General features: G+C 40.0%; 1 protein-coding gene across 5 annotated transcripts in view; it reads right to left on the bottom strand.

Moving 5' to 3' along the window:
- GRIA4 (glutamate ionotropic receptor AMPA type subunit 4) overlaps window positions 1–13919 on the bottom strand; it is a 300900-nt gene that overhangs the window by 105090 nt on the left and 181891 nt on the right. For all 5 annotated transcript variants that reach the window (XM_030560571.1, XM_030560562.1, XM_030560588.1 and 2 more), the window contains exon 4: window positions 8487–8671. In XM_030560571.1, coding sequence (XP_030416431.1) covers window positions 8487–8671 — 185 coding nt within the window. The remainder of the gene's footprint in view (window positions 1–8486; window positions 8672–13919) is intronic.

Raw genomic sequence — 13919 nt, 5'->3', positions numbered from 1 at the left:
ACTTATCAAGCTTAGTCTTGAAGCCAGATATGTCTTTTGCCCCCACTACTCCCCTTGGAAGGTTGTTCCAGAACTTCACTCCTCTGATGGTTAGAAACCTTCATCTAATTTCAAGTCTAAACTTTCTGATGGCCAGTTTATATCCACTTGCTCCTGTGTCCACACTGGTACTGAGCTTAAATAATTCCTCTCCTTCCCTGGTATTTATTCCTCTGATATATTTAGAGAGAGCAATCATATCTCTCCTCAGCCTTCTTTTGGTTAGGCTAAACAAAGCAAGCTCTTTGAGTCTCCTTTCATATGACAGGTTTTCCATCCCTGGATCATTCTAGTAGCCCTTCTCTGAACCTGTTCCAGTTTGAATTCATCGTTCTTAAACATGGGAGACCAGAACTGCACAAAGTATTCCAGATGAGGTTTCCTCAGTGCCTTGTATAATGGTACTAACACCTCCTTATCTTTGCTGGAAATACCTCGCCTGATGCATGCCAAGACCGCATTAGCTTTTTTTCACAGCCTTATCACATTGGCAGCTCATAGTCATCCTGTGATCAACCAATACTCCAAGGTCCTTCTCCTCCTCTGTTACTTCCAACTGATGCCTCCCCAGTTTATAACAATAGTTCTTGTTATTAATCCCTAAATGCATGACCTTGCACTTTTCACTATTAAATTTCATCCTATTACTATTACTCCAGTTTACAAGGTCATCCAGATCTTTCTGTATGATATCCCGATCCTTCTCTGTATTGGCAATACCTCCCAGCTTTGTGTCATCCACAAACTTTATTAGCACATTCCCACTTTTTGTGCCAAGGTCAGTAATAAAAAGATTAAATAAGATTGGTCCCAAAACCAATCCCTGAAGAATTCCACTAATAACCTCCCTCCAGCCTGACAATTCACCTTTCAGTATGACCCAGCCAGTTCCTTATCCACCTTTCAATTTTCATATTGATCCCTATCTTTTCCAATTTAGCTAATAATTCCCCATGTGGAACCGTATCAAATGCCTTAATGAAATTGAGGTAAATTAGATCCACTGCACTTCCTTTGTCTAAAAAATCTGTTACCTTCTCAAAGAAGGAGATTAGGTTGGTTTGGCACAATCTACCTTTAGTAAAATCATGTTGTATTTTGTCCCAATTACCGTTGACAATGTCCTTGACTACTTTTTCCTTCAAATTTTTTTCCAAGACCTTGCATACTACAGATGCCAAACTGACAGTCCTGTAGTTGCCTGGATCACCTTTTTCCCCTTTTTTAAAGACAGGAACTATATTAGCAATTCTCCAGTCATATGGTACAACCCCCGAGTTTACAGATTCATTAAAAATTCTTGCTAATGGGCTTGCAATTTCATGTGCCAGTTCCTTTAATATTCTTGGATGAAGATTATCTAGGCCCCCTGATTTTATCCCATTAAACTGTTCGAGTTTGGCTTCTACCTCGGATGTGGTAATATCTACCTCCATATCCTCATTCCCATTTGTCATCCTACCATTATCCCTAAGCTCCTCATTAAAGACTAAGGCAAAATATTTGTTTAGATATTGGGTCATGCCTAGATTATCCTTAATCTCCACTCTATCCTCAGTGTTTAGCGGTCTCACTTCTTCTTTCTCTGTTTTCTTCTTATTTATATGGCTATAGAACCTTTTACTATTTCCCTTTGGAAGGGAAAACTCTACATGGCTTTTGGCCTTTCTCACTTTATCCCTACATGTTCTGACCTCAATAAGGTAGCTTTCCTTGCTGATCATTCCCATCTTCCATTCCCTATAGGCTTTCTGCTTTTTCTTAATCACCTCTCTGAGATGCTTGCTCATCCAGCTTGGGCTACAATTCCTGCCAATGAATTTTTTCCCGTTTCTTGGGATGCAGGCTTCTGATAGTTTCTGCAACTTTGACTTGATGTAATTCCAGGCCTTCTCCCCCTTTAGATCCACAAGTTCTTCAGTCCTATCCACTTCCCTAAATAATTTCCTTAATTCTTTAAAGTTAGCCCTTTTGAAATCAAAAACCCTAGTCCCGGATCTATTTTTATTTATCCTTCCATTTAGTTTAAATTGAATTAGCTCATGATTGCTCAAACCAAGATTGTCCCCTACAATCATTTCTTCTATGAGGTCCTCACTAGTCACCAAAACCAAATCTAAGATGGCAACCCCTCTTGTTGGTTCAGCAACTACTTGGTGAAGGAATCCATCAGCTATCGCATCTAGGAAAATCTGAGCCCTATTATTATTACTAGCACTTTCCTCCAGTCTATATCTGGGAAGTTAAAGTCTCCCATGATCACACTTCCGATTAGTATTTACTTCATTAAAAACATTAAAAAGGTCTCTATCCATATCCAAATCAGATCCTGGCGGTCTATAGCACACCCCAAGCACTATCTCAGGGGTGGCTCTAGTAGCTTTCTTCCCCAATGTGATTTTTGCCCAGACAGACTCTATCTTATCCATACCATCCCTTCTTATTTCTTTACAGTCTACCTCATCATTGATATAAAATGCTACTCCACCACCTTTGCCTTTATTTCGGTCTTTCCTAAACAGCACATATCCTTCAATACCTGTACTCCAGTCATGACTACTATTCCACCATGTTTCTGGTATCCCTATAATATTCGGTTTCATTTCCTGCACTAGTAACTCTAGTTCCTCCATTTTGTTATGGAGGCTCCTTGCATTGGTGTACAAACACCTTAATTCTTGCTGTTTGGCTTCACTCACATTCTTTACCTGATTAGGTCCAGACGTTCTACTGCCAGTATCACCTATTAGAATTGTATCTACAGTACCCTTCTTCAATACGTCTATTATCGTACCCACGACAGTATCCTTTCTTGAGTCATTTTCTTCCCTCTCAATGTTAAAATCTGGCATGGAGATTACCTGGACATCTCCCAACCATCTCCCTCCAATTTCTAGTTTAAAGCTCTCTTAATCAGATTTGACAGCCTCCATTTTAGAAGTCTATTTCCCTCCCTACTCAGATGAAGTTCATTCCAAGAGAACAGTCCTCTGTCCATGAATGCTCCCAGTGGCCACACATCCCAAAGCCCTCCTTATAGCACCACTGCCTGAGCCATCTGTTGATCGCCAAATCTTGTCACACCTTTGTTGCCCTTCTCTGAAGATCCCACTGAAGATCACATGAGCCTTGATTTCTGTAAGTGTCTTCCTCAGCCTGGCATAGTCTCCCTTGATACGTTCCTGCAAGAATCTAGCTGTATCATTCATTCCCACATGAAGGACAATCAGCAGATTCTTTCCCACTCCCGTTAGGATCCTCTTCAGGCTCAGGTCCACATCCTATATCTTAACACCGGGCAGACAGCACACCCTTCTGTTCTCTGGATCAGCTCTAGTTACAGGCCTGTCTATTCTTCTCAGTAAGGAATCCCTAATCACGTAGACCTGCCTTTTCCTGGTAACAGTGCAATTCTCTGGTCTATCCCCTGTTCCCTCTGGCTGCAAGTCCTCTTGATTCGTATTCACTCTTGCAATTCTCTGCAACCCATCCCGTATCCTCCTGGGTCTCATGTTTGGTGTCATCTCCATTGACTCGTCCCCTCTCCTTATAGGGCTAGCTGCTTTTCTCTTCTTCCTTGCCCTTTCACCTTAAGCGATCCCCTGCTGTGCCCTTTCTTCATTTTCCAACCCCACAAACCTGTTCCTGAGTTCTATTGCTCCTTCACTAGTCCGTCTTTTTCTCTGCCTGGTTCGCTTAGGTCACATGCTTCCACTGTCCACTTTCCTCACCCAGCAGTCTCCTCTCAGAGTTCTTTGGTCCTGCTTCCATCTGCAAGTCTGAATTTTTCCCTTCACCTTCCTCATGTTTTTGCTCCATCATCTGCTCGAACCCCCTTCTAAACTTGACCAGAGTTTCCACCTGCATCTCCAATCCTCGGATCTTTTCTTCCATCACCTCTATCAAGCGGCACTTCATGAAGACAAAACTCTTTTCAGATACCCCCTCCAGGATCATGTACATGCCACAGCTTCCACATCCAGTCAACTTCATTGTGTCTTCCACTGCATGAGTCACTACAACTGCTGCCTCTGTATCTGTCATAGGCTTCCCACCTAAATCCTGTAAATCTGGGAAACACAAACCAAACCAAACCACCACCACCACCCATAGCAAAACAAACCCCCAACAAGCACCAAGACACTGCTAGAACACTGCACACTACCTTCAGTTGTCTGTGTGTTCCTATGTCTGCCTCTCTTAGTCTTCTCCCAAACTCCCACTCAAACTCCCCTGTTTACAGCTCTGTTTGCTGGCTCCTGTGCTGCTGCAGCTGTCTATGCCGCTGCTTGACTAGCTGGCTATCTTTATAGGACCCTAGTCAGAGAAGCCCCGCCCCCTAATCAGGGCTCAGCTTCTCTCCCAGCACACTGCCCTTACCAGCCTCCACAAATACAACTACAAATACAAATAGCTACAAATACCTTCGCCTCCAACAGAAGTCCTGACCTCAGAGGGGGATTCTAGACATTATTGTAATACACAGTAGGAACAATAACAACATTTTTGAAATGTAGCCCTAAGTGATAAATATTTGAGATAAGAACATAAGAACACAAGAACAGCTATACTGGATCAGACCAAAGGTCCATCTAGCCCAGTATCCTGTCTTCCAACAGTGGCCAATGCCAGGTGCCCCAGAGGGAATGAACAGAGCAGGTAATCATCAAATGATCCACCCCTTGTTACCCATTCCCAGCTTCTGGCAAAAAGAGGCTAGGGACACCATTCCTGATTTTGTGCATCAGATACATATCTAAAAACTATGGAATAAATGTGCCTGTCAAATGTGGCTTTTTTAGGCAATGTGAACAAAGAGTGTATTAATCTCTCAGTACACTTCTCCATTTACAATTTTTAGTGAAAACGTTGGCTATTTTCATTATGCCTGTGTAAATGTATATGAAACAAAAAGGTAAGGTAACTACTTATTAGTAATATACGTGCATATAAATTGAGGCAGCAGAGTGAAAGTTAATTATTTTATACCTGCTAACATCTGTCTGTGGATTTGGATTAGAAGCAGGAAGACCCTATCAAGGATCAGATGGTCATCTCCTATGAGGATACATTATAGGACAATTAAGTCTAATTTAGATCTTACAAAGAGCAAGCTTGTGAAATAGATTTGGATAAAGTAGATCTCTGGGAATTGGGAAATTAAAAAAACACTGAAGTAATAAAGGTAATACATAATAATTGGAGATATATCAATCTCCTAGAAATGGAAGGGACCTTGAAAGGTCATTGAGTCCAGCCCCCAGCCTTCACTAGCAGGACCAATTTTTGCCCCAGATCCCTAAATAGCCTCTTTAAGGATTGAACTCACAATCCTGGGTTTAGCAGGCCAATGCTCAAACCATTAAGCTATCCCTCCCCTTATTTCAACAACAGCATAGATGCTTATTTTAAACTGGAGCTGGACTTAGCATTTTGGAGTGTAAGTATGAAGCAACTTTCTCCATGGCCATTTGTATCCTATACCTGTCCACCAAGATCATAAAGAGCGGGCATTACTTGGTTTTTATACCGTGCCATCAGCATAAGGATTTTGAGGAAGATGATTCTTTGGGGATACCCTCAAAACTTAACTAACACATTATACATCCATAAAAGAGTGGGAATTTTTATGTTCCCTATCCTCCAAATGCAGTAGCAGAATCCTCATGCTTGTCCTTTTCAACCTTAGCAATCATTGTACGAAGCGACAGAGAGTCCTGTGGCACCTTATAGACTAACAGAAGTATTCGAGCATAAGCTTTTGTGGGTTAATACCCACTTCATCGGACACAAGCATCTGATGAAGTGGGTATTCACTCACGAAAGCTTATGCTCCAATACTTCTGTTAGTTTATAAGGTGCCACAGGACTCTTTGTTGCTTTTTACAGATCCAGACTAACATGGCTACCCCTCTAATCATTGTACGGGTTTTCAGAACTGTCTTCCCAAGGAACAGGTTCGTTCTTTCTTTCTATCTATCCAATTAACTTCTCTTTACATTTACTTTTATCTTCACATAGATAATGAATTCATCATAAACCAGAATTTCAGCTATCTCATGGTAGGACATACAATATATTATACATCCCCTTCAAAGAAGAAGTGTTCAGAACCTAGCCTACACTTCTTTAATACACATTAATTTACACTCACACAAATAAGTTAGTTTCTCACCCTTAGTCAGCAAAAATTGAAGAGCGGAGCACTTTGCACTGAGGTCTCATTTTACTAAGACTTTCTTCTGCTAATATATACTACAGAACATTGACTTGTACTTCACACAACTAAACTTCATTTCTCAAAAAGTCTGGAGGAAAAAGGCCTATTGAATCAATTAGGCAAGCTGAGATTCAGTCAATTCCTCTTCTGTGAAGTCACCACTATTATCTACAGGCTATCAGAATCCTCATGCAAAATGAAAGAAGTCAGGGCCTGATATTTTAAATTGCCACCACTTTGTGTTAGCTACAATACAACATAAGCAAAGGGCTGATCCTAGTCCTATTAAAGTAAATGGCAAAACTTCCACTGATTTGGGTAGTGCAGAATCAGGCCTAAGCCTATCCAAACAAAGAGCGCAAACTATTCTACAAAGGAATTGTCCATGCAGAATGTAGGGCTGATTCTAATCTCGGTTGCTGACATGAGAATCAGGAGTGGCTCCTGGAAGTAATGGCGTCACACCAGTGTAAAACCAGTATCAGTGAGATCAGAATCAAAATGATAGCATGCTCTAAAATATGTATTTCTTTGCCATTAAAGCAATAGATGATAAATAGGTCCATGAGTTTATGCAGAAATATGCATTCAAATATATATGGACATATACCACTCTCTACATAAGCCCTCCCCCTCACAAATACTCAGGGGGAAAAAATTGCTTCCCTACACACTTTAAGATCAGTCCTAAAAACCAATGCTCTTTTGTTTTATTACAAAAGAGATTGGATAGGAGAAGGATTCTATTATAAGCTATGATAAGTGTGCATTAAAACACTACGACACAGTGGCAAAAGATTTGGCCAAATTAATATGTATGGCATCACCTCTTTGAAATAATCCTTGTTAAATTTAAAAGTGCAATATCATTAATTCTTAGTTTCTTTCTCTCATGTTTCTGCTGTTAAAATAATTAATCTGTAATGGTTTTCAGGAAAAAAAAACTACTTTGCACATTTCTGAATCACAAATGGCATTTTATGTTTTGCTGCCCATATCAGCATCAGCATCACTAAAGTTTTATACAATAAAAACTTTATAAACCTCTAATCTATCTTTTGCAAAATAAAAATATAAATAAATAAGGAAATAAAATAAAGCAAGTAGCACAATAAAACAGAATTTAGCACCACTAGATGGCATTCATTCACTGTAGTATTCACACAGTGGCACTAGATACTGAAAAGTGAATGTTCAGAGCATCAGCATAATATGTGGGATTACGTGAGACACAAAAAGAATATACTTCCTCAAGTTATTTTCCTATCACTTAGCAAAATGCTCTTTCCTAACTATTATTTTTTTCCGTCATTTAAGAAATAGCTCAGAGAGAGACAGTTATATGGCCAGATTCTCCAGATGAGAATGGCAACATTTTAAGCCCACTTGGCACAGGTATAAATGGCTATACAAAGTACAAGGCAGTGGATAATCAAGCCCATAGTCTTTCCTTTACATAACTGCTGCCTTCGTTAACTAAGGAAGAACATGCCCTCTATCCCTTCTCCAAAAGATCACTTATTTCACTCTTTTCCATTTTCATAAATACTTTGCTATGGATAATAACACTCCCCTTTTAAATGTATGTAATAATGATTTCAAGACCTTGTACAGCTGGAAATATGTTGTCTATGATGTTTGGAGAACAGTAAATAACCCTGGATAAACATAAACAATTTCATCAAATAAAATTGGCATTTAAAATGTATATTTTTGAAAATAGATGCATAGATTCTAATGCCAGAAGGGACCATTGTGATCATCTAGCCTGCCCTCCTGTGTCGCACTGGCCATAGAACTTCCCCAAAATAATTCCCTGAGCAGAGCTTTTAGAAAAACATTCAATCTAGATTTAAAAAAATCCAGTCTAAAACTTGGGGGACTCTTCTTAATCAACTTGGGAGCTGAGTGTTGTTCTGCCAGCCAAGAGACTTTGGTTCAAGACTCCCCAAGCATTGATATGTTAAAGCTCTGGGCTGATGTTTGAGCAGCATGAGCATTGCCTGCTGTCTCAGAAGTGGCTATCCACTCTGACCTGAGAGCTGCTGTGATGGAAGTTTAATATCAAAATGAAGATGGGGAGAAAGTGGAGATAAAATATTGGCCCTTGAGTAAACATTAGGGAAACCTTGTCTTGACTGGCAAAAATAAATGAAGGGTAAAGCTTAGAGGCTACCTTTATGGAACTATAGTAATGGGTTTACAGTGACATTAAAAGTTGTATTACCTGTTCTAAAAGATTCTGAAGCCTCTCTATTTCACAGTCTATTACAAATTTCTTTTCTTGTCTTCGATCCAGGTCTTCTAAAAGCCTCCTGTAGCTGGCATCATTAAAATTCTCCACACATATGGCACTGACTTGCCAGCTATTTTGTCCCGCTTTTTCCATAATAGCTTGAAGTATTGAGTAACCTAAAAGAAAAGGATACAATACACTAACAACACAATCTTTGCATTTTATGAATCATAACTGATATTAATCAATATCAAATCCCTTAATGTACGGTCTAATAGAGAGGGGATTGGGAGGAGTCATAGCTCCTAGGTCCAACTCTGCTACTGGCTACCTATGACTTTAGGCACAGCACTTAAACTACCTATAAGCTTAATAATTATTATTACAAGCATTTATATGGCCATCACAATGAGCAATAAATTGATAAATGGAGATGACACTGATCTAGCTCACAGGGAGATTGTAAAGCTTAACCAAAGAATGTTTGTGAAGCGCTCTAAGGCCATTGAATGAAAAGCACAAACCCCACACGGAAGTGCAAGGGGTAAAGACGAGCGCAGGGCTCAGGCAGCTGCACACAGACACACCTGCAAAGCCTGCACAGGCTGGAGGCAGGGCTTTGAAAAGGGGAGCAGAGCAGTTCAGATGCAAGCAGTGAAAGGGAGAGATGGTTTCTCTGAGGGGGAAGTACTGCCCAGGATTCATTGCCCAGGACCTGAGAACACAAGACTTGTGAAAACCCACAAAGGAGAGGCAGGTGACAGAGTGTGTAGGTCAGGGAACTGTTTGAAGTAATCTACTCTGGGAAGCCGAAGGAAAGTGGGGTAGGATGTGGTCTGGGAGAGGCAGTGGCTTAGGACCCCAAGGTGTTGGGTGTAGCTGCCCACCCTTGGGCCCTAGACTGGCACCAGTGGTTCTCTTATCCACTCCAAAAAGTCAATACTAGAGCAAGAGCCTTTCCCTAGTGTGAAGGGCCAGCTGGAAAAGACTAACTGTTCAAGGGCCCTGCCCCAAAACCCTTCTGCTAAAGGGGAGGACTAGAAACCCTGGGGGTGGGGGCCCTGGAGGAGAGGACTGTGCATCAACAGCAGACAGCCTGCCAACCCCGACCTGATCCCTAGGCAACACTGTTGGTCATGCACCTTGTACAGCAGTATACAGGGCAGCCCAGAGGATTCAGGGGGCCGGGGTCTTCGGCGGCGGGTGGCTCCCCCCTTCGGCAGTAATTCAGCGGCAGGGGGTCCTTCCACTCTGGGACCCACCGCCGAAGTGCCCCAAAGACCCATGGCGGGGACCCCAGCCACTGAATTACCGCCGAAGCGGGACCCGCTGCCAAAGAGCTGGGTCTTCGGCGGTAATTTGACGGCAGGGGGTCCTTCCGTGATGGAGTGGAAGGACCCCCAGCCACCGAATTGCCGATGATGACTCGGAGCAGAAGAAGCTCCAGGGGTTTGGGCCCCACGAGAGTTTTCCTGAGCCCCCGGAGTGAGTGAAGGATCCCGCTCCAGAGGCCCCAAAAAACTCTCGTGGGAGCCCCTGCAGTGCCTGGGGCCTGGGGCAAATTGCCCCACTTGCCCCCCACCTCTGGGTGGCCCTGGCAGTATAGAGGTATTATAATTATAATATCTCATCTGCAAAGCTCATTAGCAGATGGAGAAAGCCAGTATCTTTTTTTAGAACCATTTGCTTTCCCTTCATTCACCCAGGCAACTGAAGATTCTTGAAACACTGAGAGATTCCATCTAAAAGAGCAGAGATCCAACGACTCTAATCCAGAGTGAGTATTAAATGCATATGGGACTGCTAGTTGACATTGTGCTGCTGGAGATGCCATCATTCAGACCAGATATCCTGCCCAGAACCGTGGCTATGTTCTGACTTGGGTGGCTATATGTTACCTACCTGAAATCTGCACTCTAGTTTCAGTTGGAAAAAGGATTCATTTCACATCCTGAAAGCTAGTATGTAATGCTCCGATGCAGAATGGAGCCCTGTTCTATGAAGAGATGGCTGCATTTCATTGGTATGCAACTGATCCTTATAAATACTGTAGTTTACAATATGTTTTGGGATCCTTTTACAGGAAAGATACTATATAAAGGCACTGATAGTCTACCCATCCGAAGAACAGGAATATTCAAAAATTAAATTTTAGAAATGAATGAGTTTATGAATTGTCTATCATTATAAATCTATGAAATATTAGCAGACCCACAAATATACTATACACTTGTTTGCCTCTACATTACCTATAAGAACATCATTAATTCCTCATGATGTGGATGTCACAGGTCAAATTAGAGAGCTACTGTAAATCTAGGAGAAAATTGTCTTTGCCATGACACGCACTATTACTTCTTGCACTCAACTCCTAACAGTCTAGGTGAATTCATATCAGATTGTTCCTATTCCAATGAAATCAAGCACTCATACTCAAAAAGATGGATTATATAGTATCATTTATAATTATTAGGTATTTCCCCCTCAAATACAGATGACATAATTGAGATTAAAGCATAGCTTTATGATGATGGAGATTACCTTAGCACACTTTATCACTGAGAACAAAACATTTATTTCCAAAAGATAAGTGAAGTCTGGGTTGATAAAAATACAAGTAAAATATATTTGCATTCTGCACAAAGGATTAACGAATAATTTTCATTCCACAGGACCATTTCTAAAGAAATAGATACACTAAGAAATATGTATGAATTAGACTGTGTGTCTGTATTTGAGATAATTTGCTAAAGTAAATTATTTGATAGATCACTAGTGAAACATTTCTGTAGCCCAGGGTTCATTTTTAACCTGAAATCAGTTATTTTTCCACCAAAGAATAATGAAGAATTCTTGTTAATTACTTCACAATTATTCTGCTCTTTCTGTTGCTACATTTACTCTTGCTTTTTTTGCCTGTAATTATCCTTTCAAATTATGCCTAGATTCTTTCCTAACTATTGTATTTTTTGCCTCTTTTTCAATACATTTCCATATATAGCTTTTTATTTAGAGCTGCATCATGACGTTCCTACTTCATTTATGGTGTAACTTTGACTTTACCTTTGATATCAACACAGTCAACATTTATTTCATTCAGTTTCTCGACACAGACTAACATTTGCTTTGATTCCGAATGAATGCTGTTTGAAATGGCAATTGATATCCTCTCACTCTTTTCTTATTAAGTTTGGACAACTTTATGAAGATGTGCTTTGATCAAGGCAGAAAATTCTCCCAGCACAGCGAATGACAACTACTGGCCAAACTCTCAAGTTTTAATTCTACTGTGGATCAAGGTTTAGCTTGCCATGTTTCATTAGCAACTGCCTTCATTTAGGCATTTCAGAGTTGTATAGTTTCTTGTCACTAGTTGGCAACCATGCTATATTTTCATGCCAATATGCCTTTCACATATAACACAACAAAGCTGAGCTGCTATCAGCTGGATGGAATACAAGTTCTCCATCTCAGAGAAGCTACTATTATATATTCGGGTCAAAATCCTTCTGCATGGTATCCATGACATATCTGTGTATTTTATGTGTAGGGGAAAATAATCTAATTTTGCAGGCTGACAAGTTTGGAGTTTAAATGGGACAAACTGCAGGCATTTGCAGCCTCGGTTGGCATCAAACTTGGACATATTGAAGAGTATGCCTATTTGTCCAAAAAATAATTGGATGTACTGTTCAGAAAAAATGAACTGCATAAATTTCCAGAGCTGCATAAATTTCAAATGATTAAAATCACCATAGGGCAAACTCTACAAATTTAGGACTTGAACCTGGCATCTTTATTCAGGCAAAAATCACAAACTCAGTGGATGTTTTGCCTGAGTAAGGACAGCTGGGTTGGATCTTATAGCTCTATGCTAAAAGGCATCTCTTTTCTGCTTCTCTATTTTTAGCTGTAACTTCTTTGTTTGTCTTAAATTATGCTACATAAATGTACAGTTCATTTTGTTGAGATATTATGATATGAATACAGTCGATTCTACGCATTGTAGAATATTTGTTACACAAAACAAAGACTTGTTTTTTTAAAACATAACAATTAAGGCTAAGTGACAATTTTAGCTACCCAAGCCATGTGCTTCTAGGAAATGTTTCATTTTACAAAATGCTTATGAAAGAAGCAAATAAAGAAATGCAGGGGAACTTTCCCAGCACAGTACATACTAAGTACCAGCTAATATACTATCAGTCTAACTGCAGAAAGATGCCTTTCTGGAAGATCTACTTTAGTCAAACTGAAATTATTGGGGTCAATGCAGGGGTAACTGGGTTGATCATCTAATTGTCCTTTCTGGCTTTAAAAAATCACTGAATCTATAAATAGTAACTAGTAAATTTAGTTGCAATAATATTGACTAAAACCACTATTTTGGCCTTCCTAAATGCAAAGAAAGTTTCCTTTCCCTTCTTGCATGATCTCATTCAGCTTTGAGAATGCTTCCTAAAAAGTCTGCCAGCTGCTTTCTGTAGGTCATTCCTGACATGTAGATACAATTCAGAATTGTTCAATGAATAGTAAAAGCACTGCGACTTTGAGGTTTTGAAACAAAAATGTATGCAGGGAATGGTTACAAAAAGAACACTAACATTTCAACACAACCTTACTTTTTTCATTTTACAGATAGGTGAAATTGTGGTATTTTAGCAAACTAATGTTGCTTTTCAAAAAGATATCCTAGGCACCAATGTTATCTGAAATAATTATGAAAATGGAGAGTCACTATATTATACTCTATTCCACCAGAAAATTAAAGCTGAACATGCATATCATTATAATGTTCACAGATGTATCTGACCATTGTTAATGAGACTCCAACAAGGCACGTTGAAAATAAAAGAGTATTTTTTAATTGGGCTCTCCCCCTCCCATCCCTCTGGATTACATGGTGGGTGGTTAATTGCAAATAATCCTATGCAGCAGCAACAAGAAAAAGCTTTGCTACGTGCCAAGTCTTGAAGGTTTTTTTTTACAGAGAAAACAATATAATTTTCCTTAATAGAACATTTTGATCTAGAAGAACTGTATGGAAATGTTGCAGGAGGTTATTATTTTAACATTTAAGGCCACGGTGCAGTCAGAGTAGTTCAAGTAAATCATGGCCGCATAGCCAACCCCAACTCTTCATAAATTATGAGACTTTTTTACAAAATAACTGTCTTTTCTTTTGTCTTCTGTTGCTCTCTTGAGGCTTCACATTTTCAAAATGTTCTTACCAACAGTGAAGGCTAGAAACTTCATTTGTCTTTGTCAGATGAAAGCTGAGAGTCTCACAAAGTCACATGAATCCGGGAGATGGGGCTTTAAAGTAAGGCACTAAATATTGTGAGAACTAGCAACACTGCCTCTGTCTTTAACTCTACTCTTCCCTTCCCTCAGGAAAAGGAGTGTGAAACAGAAATGTTAGTA

This window comes from Gopherus evgoodei, chromosome 1, assembly GCF_007399415.2.
Source record: "Gopherus evgoodei ecotype Sinaloan lineage chromosome 1, rGopEvg1_v1.p, whole genome shotgun sequence".
Lineage (NCBI taxonomy): Eukaryota > Metazoa > Chordata > Testudines > Testudinidae > Gopherus > Gopherus evgoodei.
This window is presented reverse-complemented; position numbering and strand designations above follow the sequence as displayed.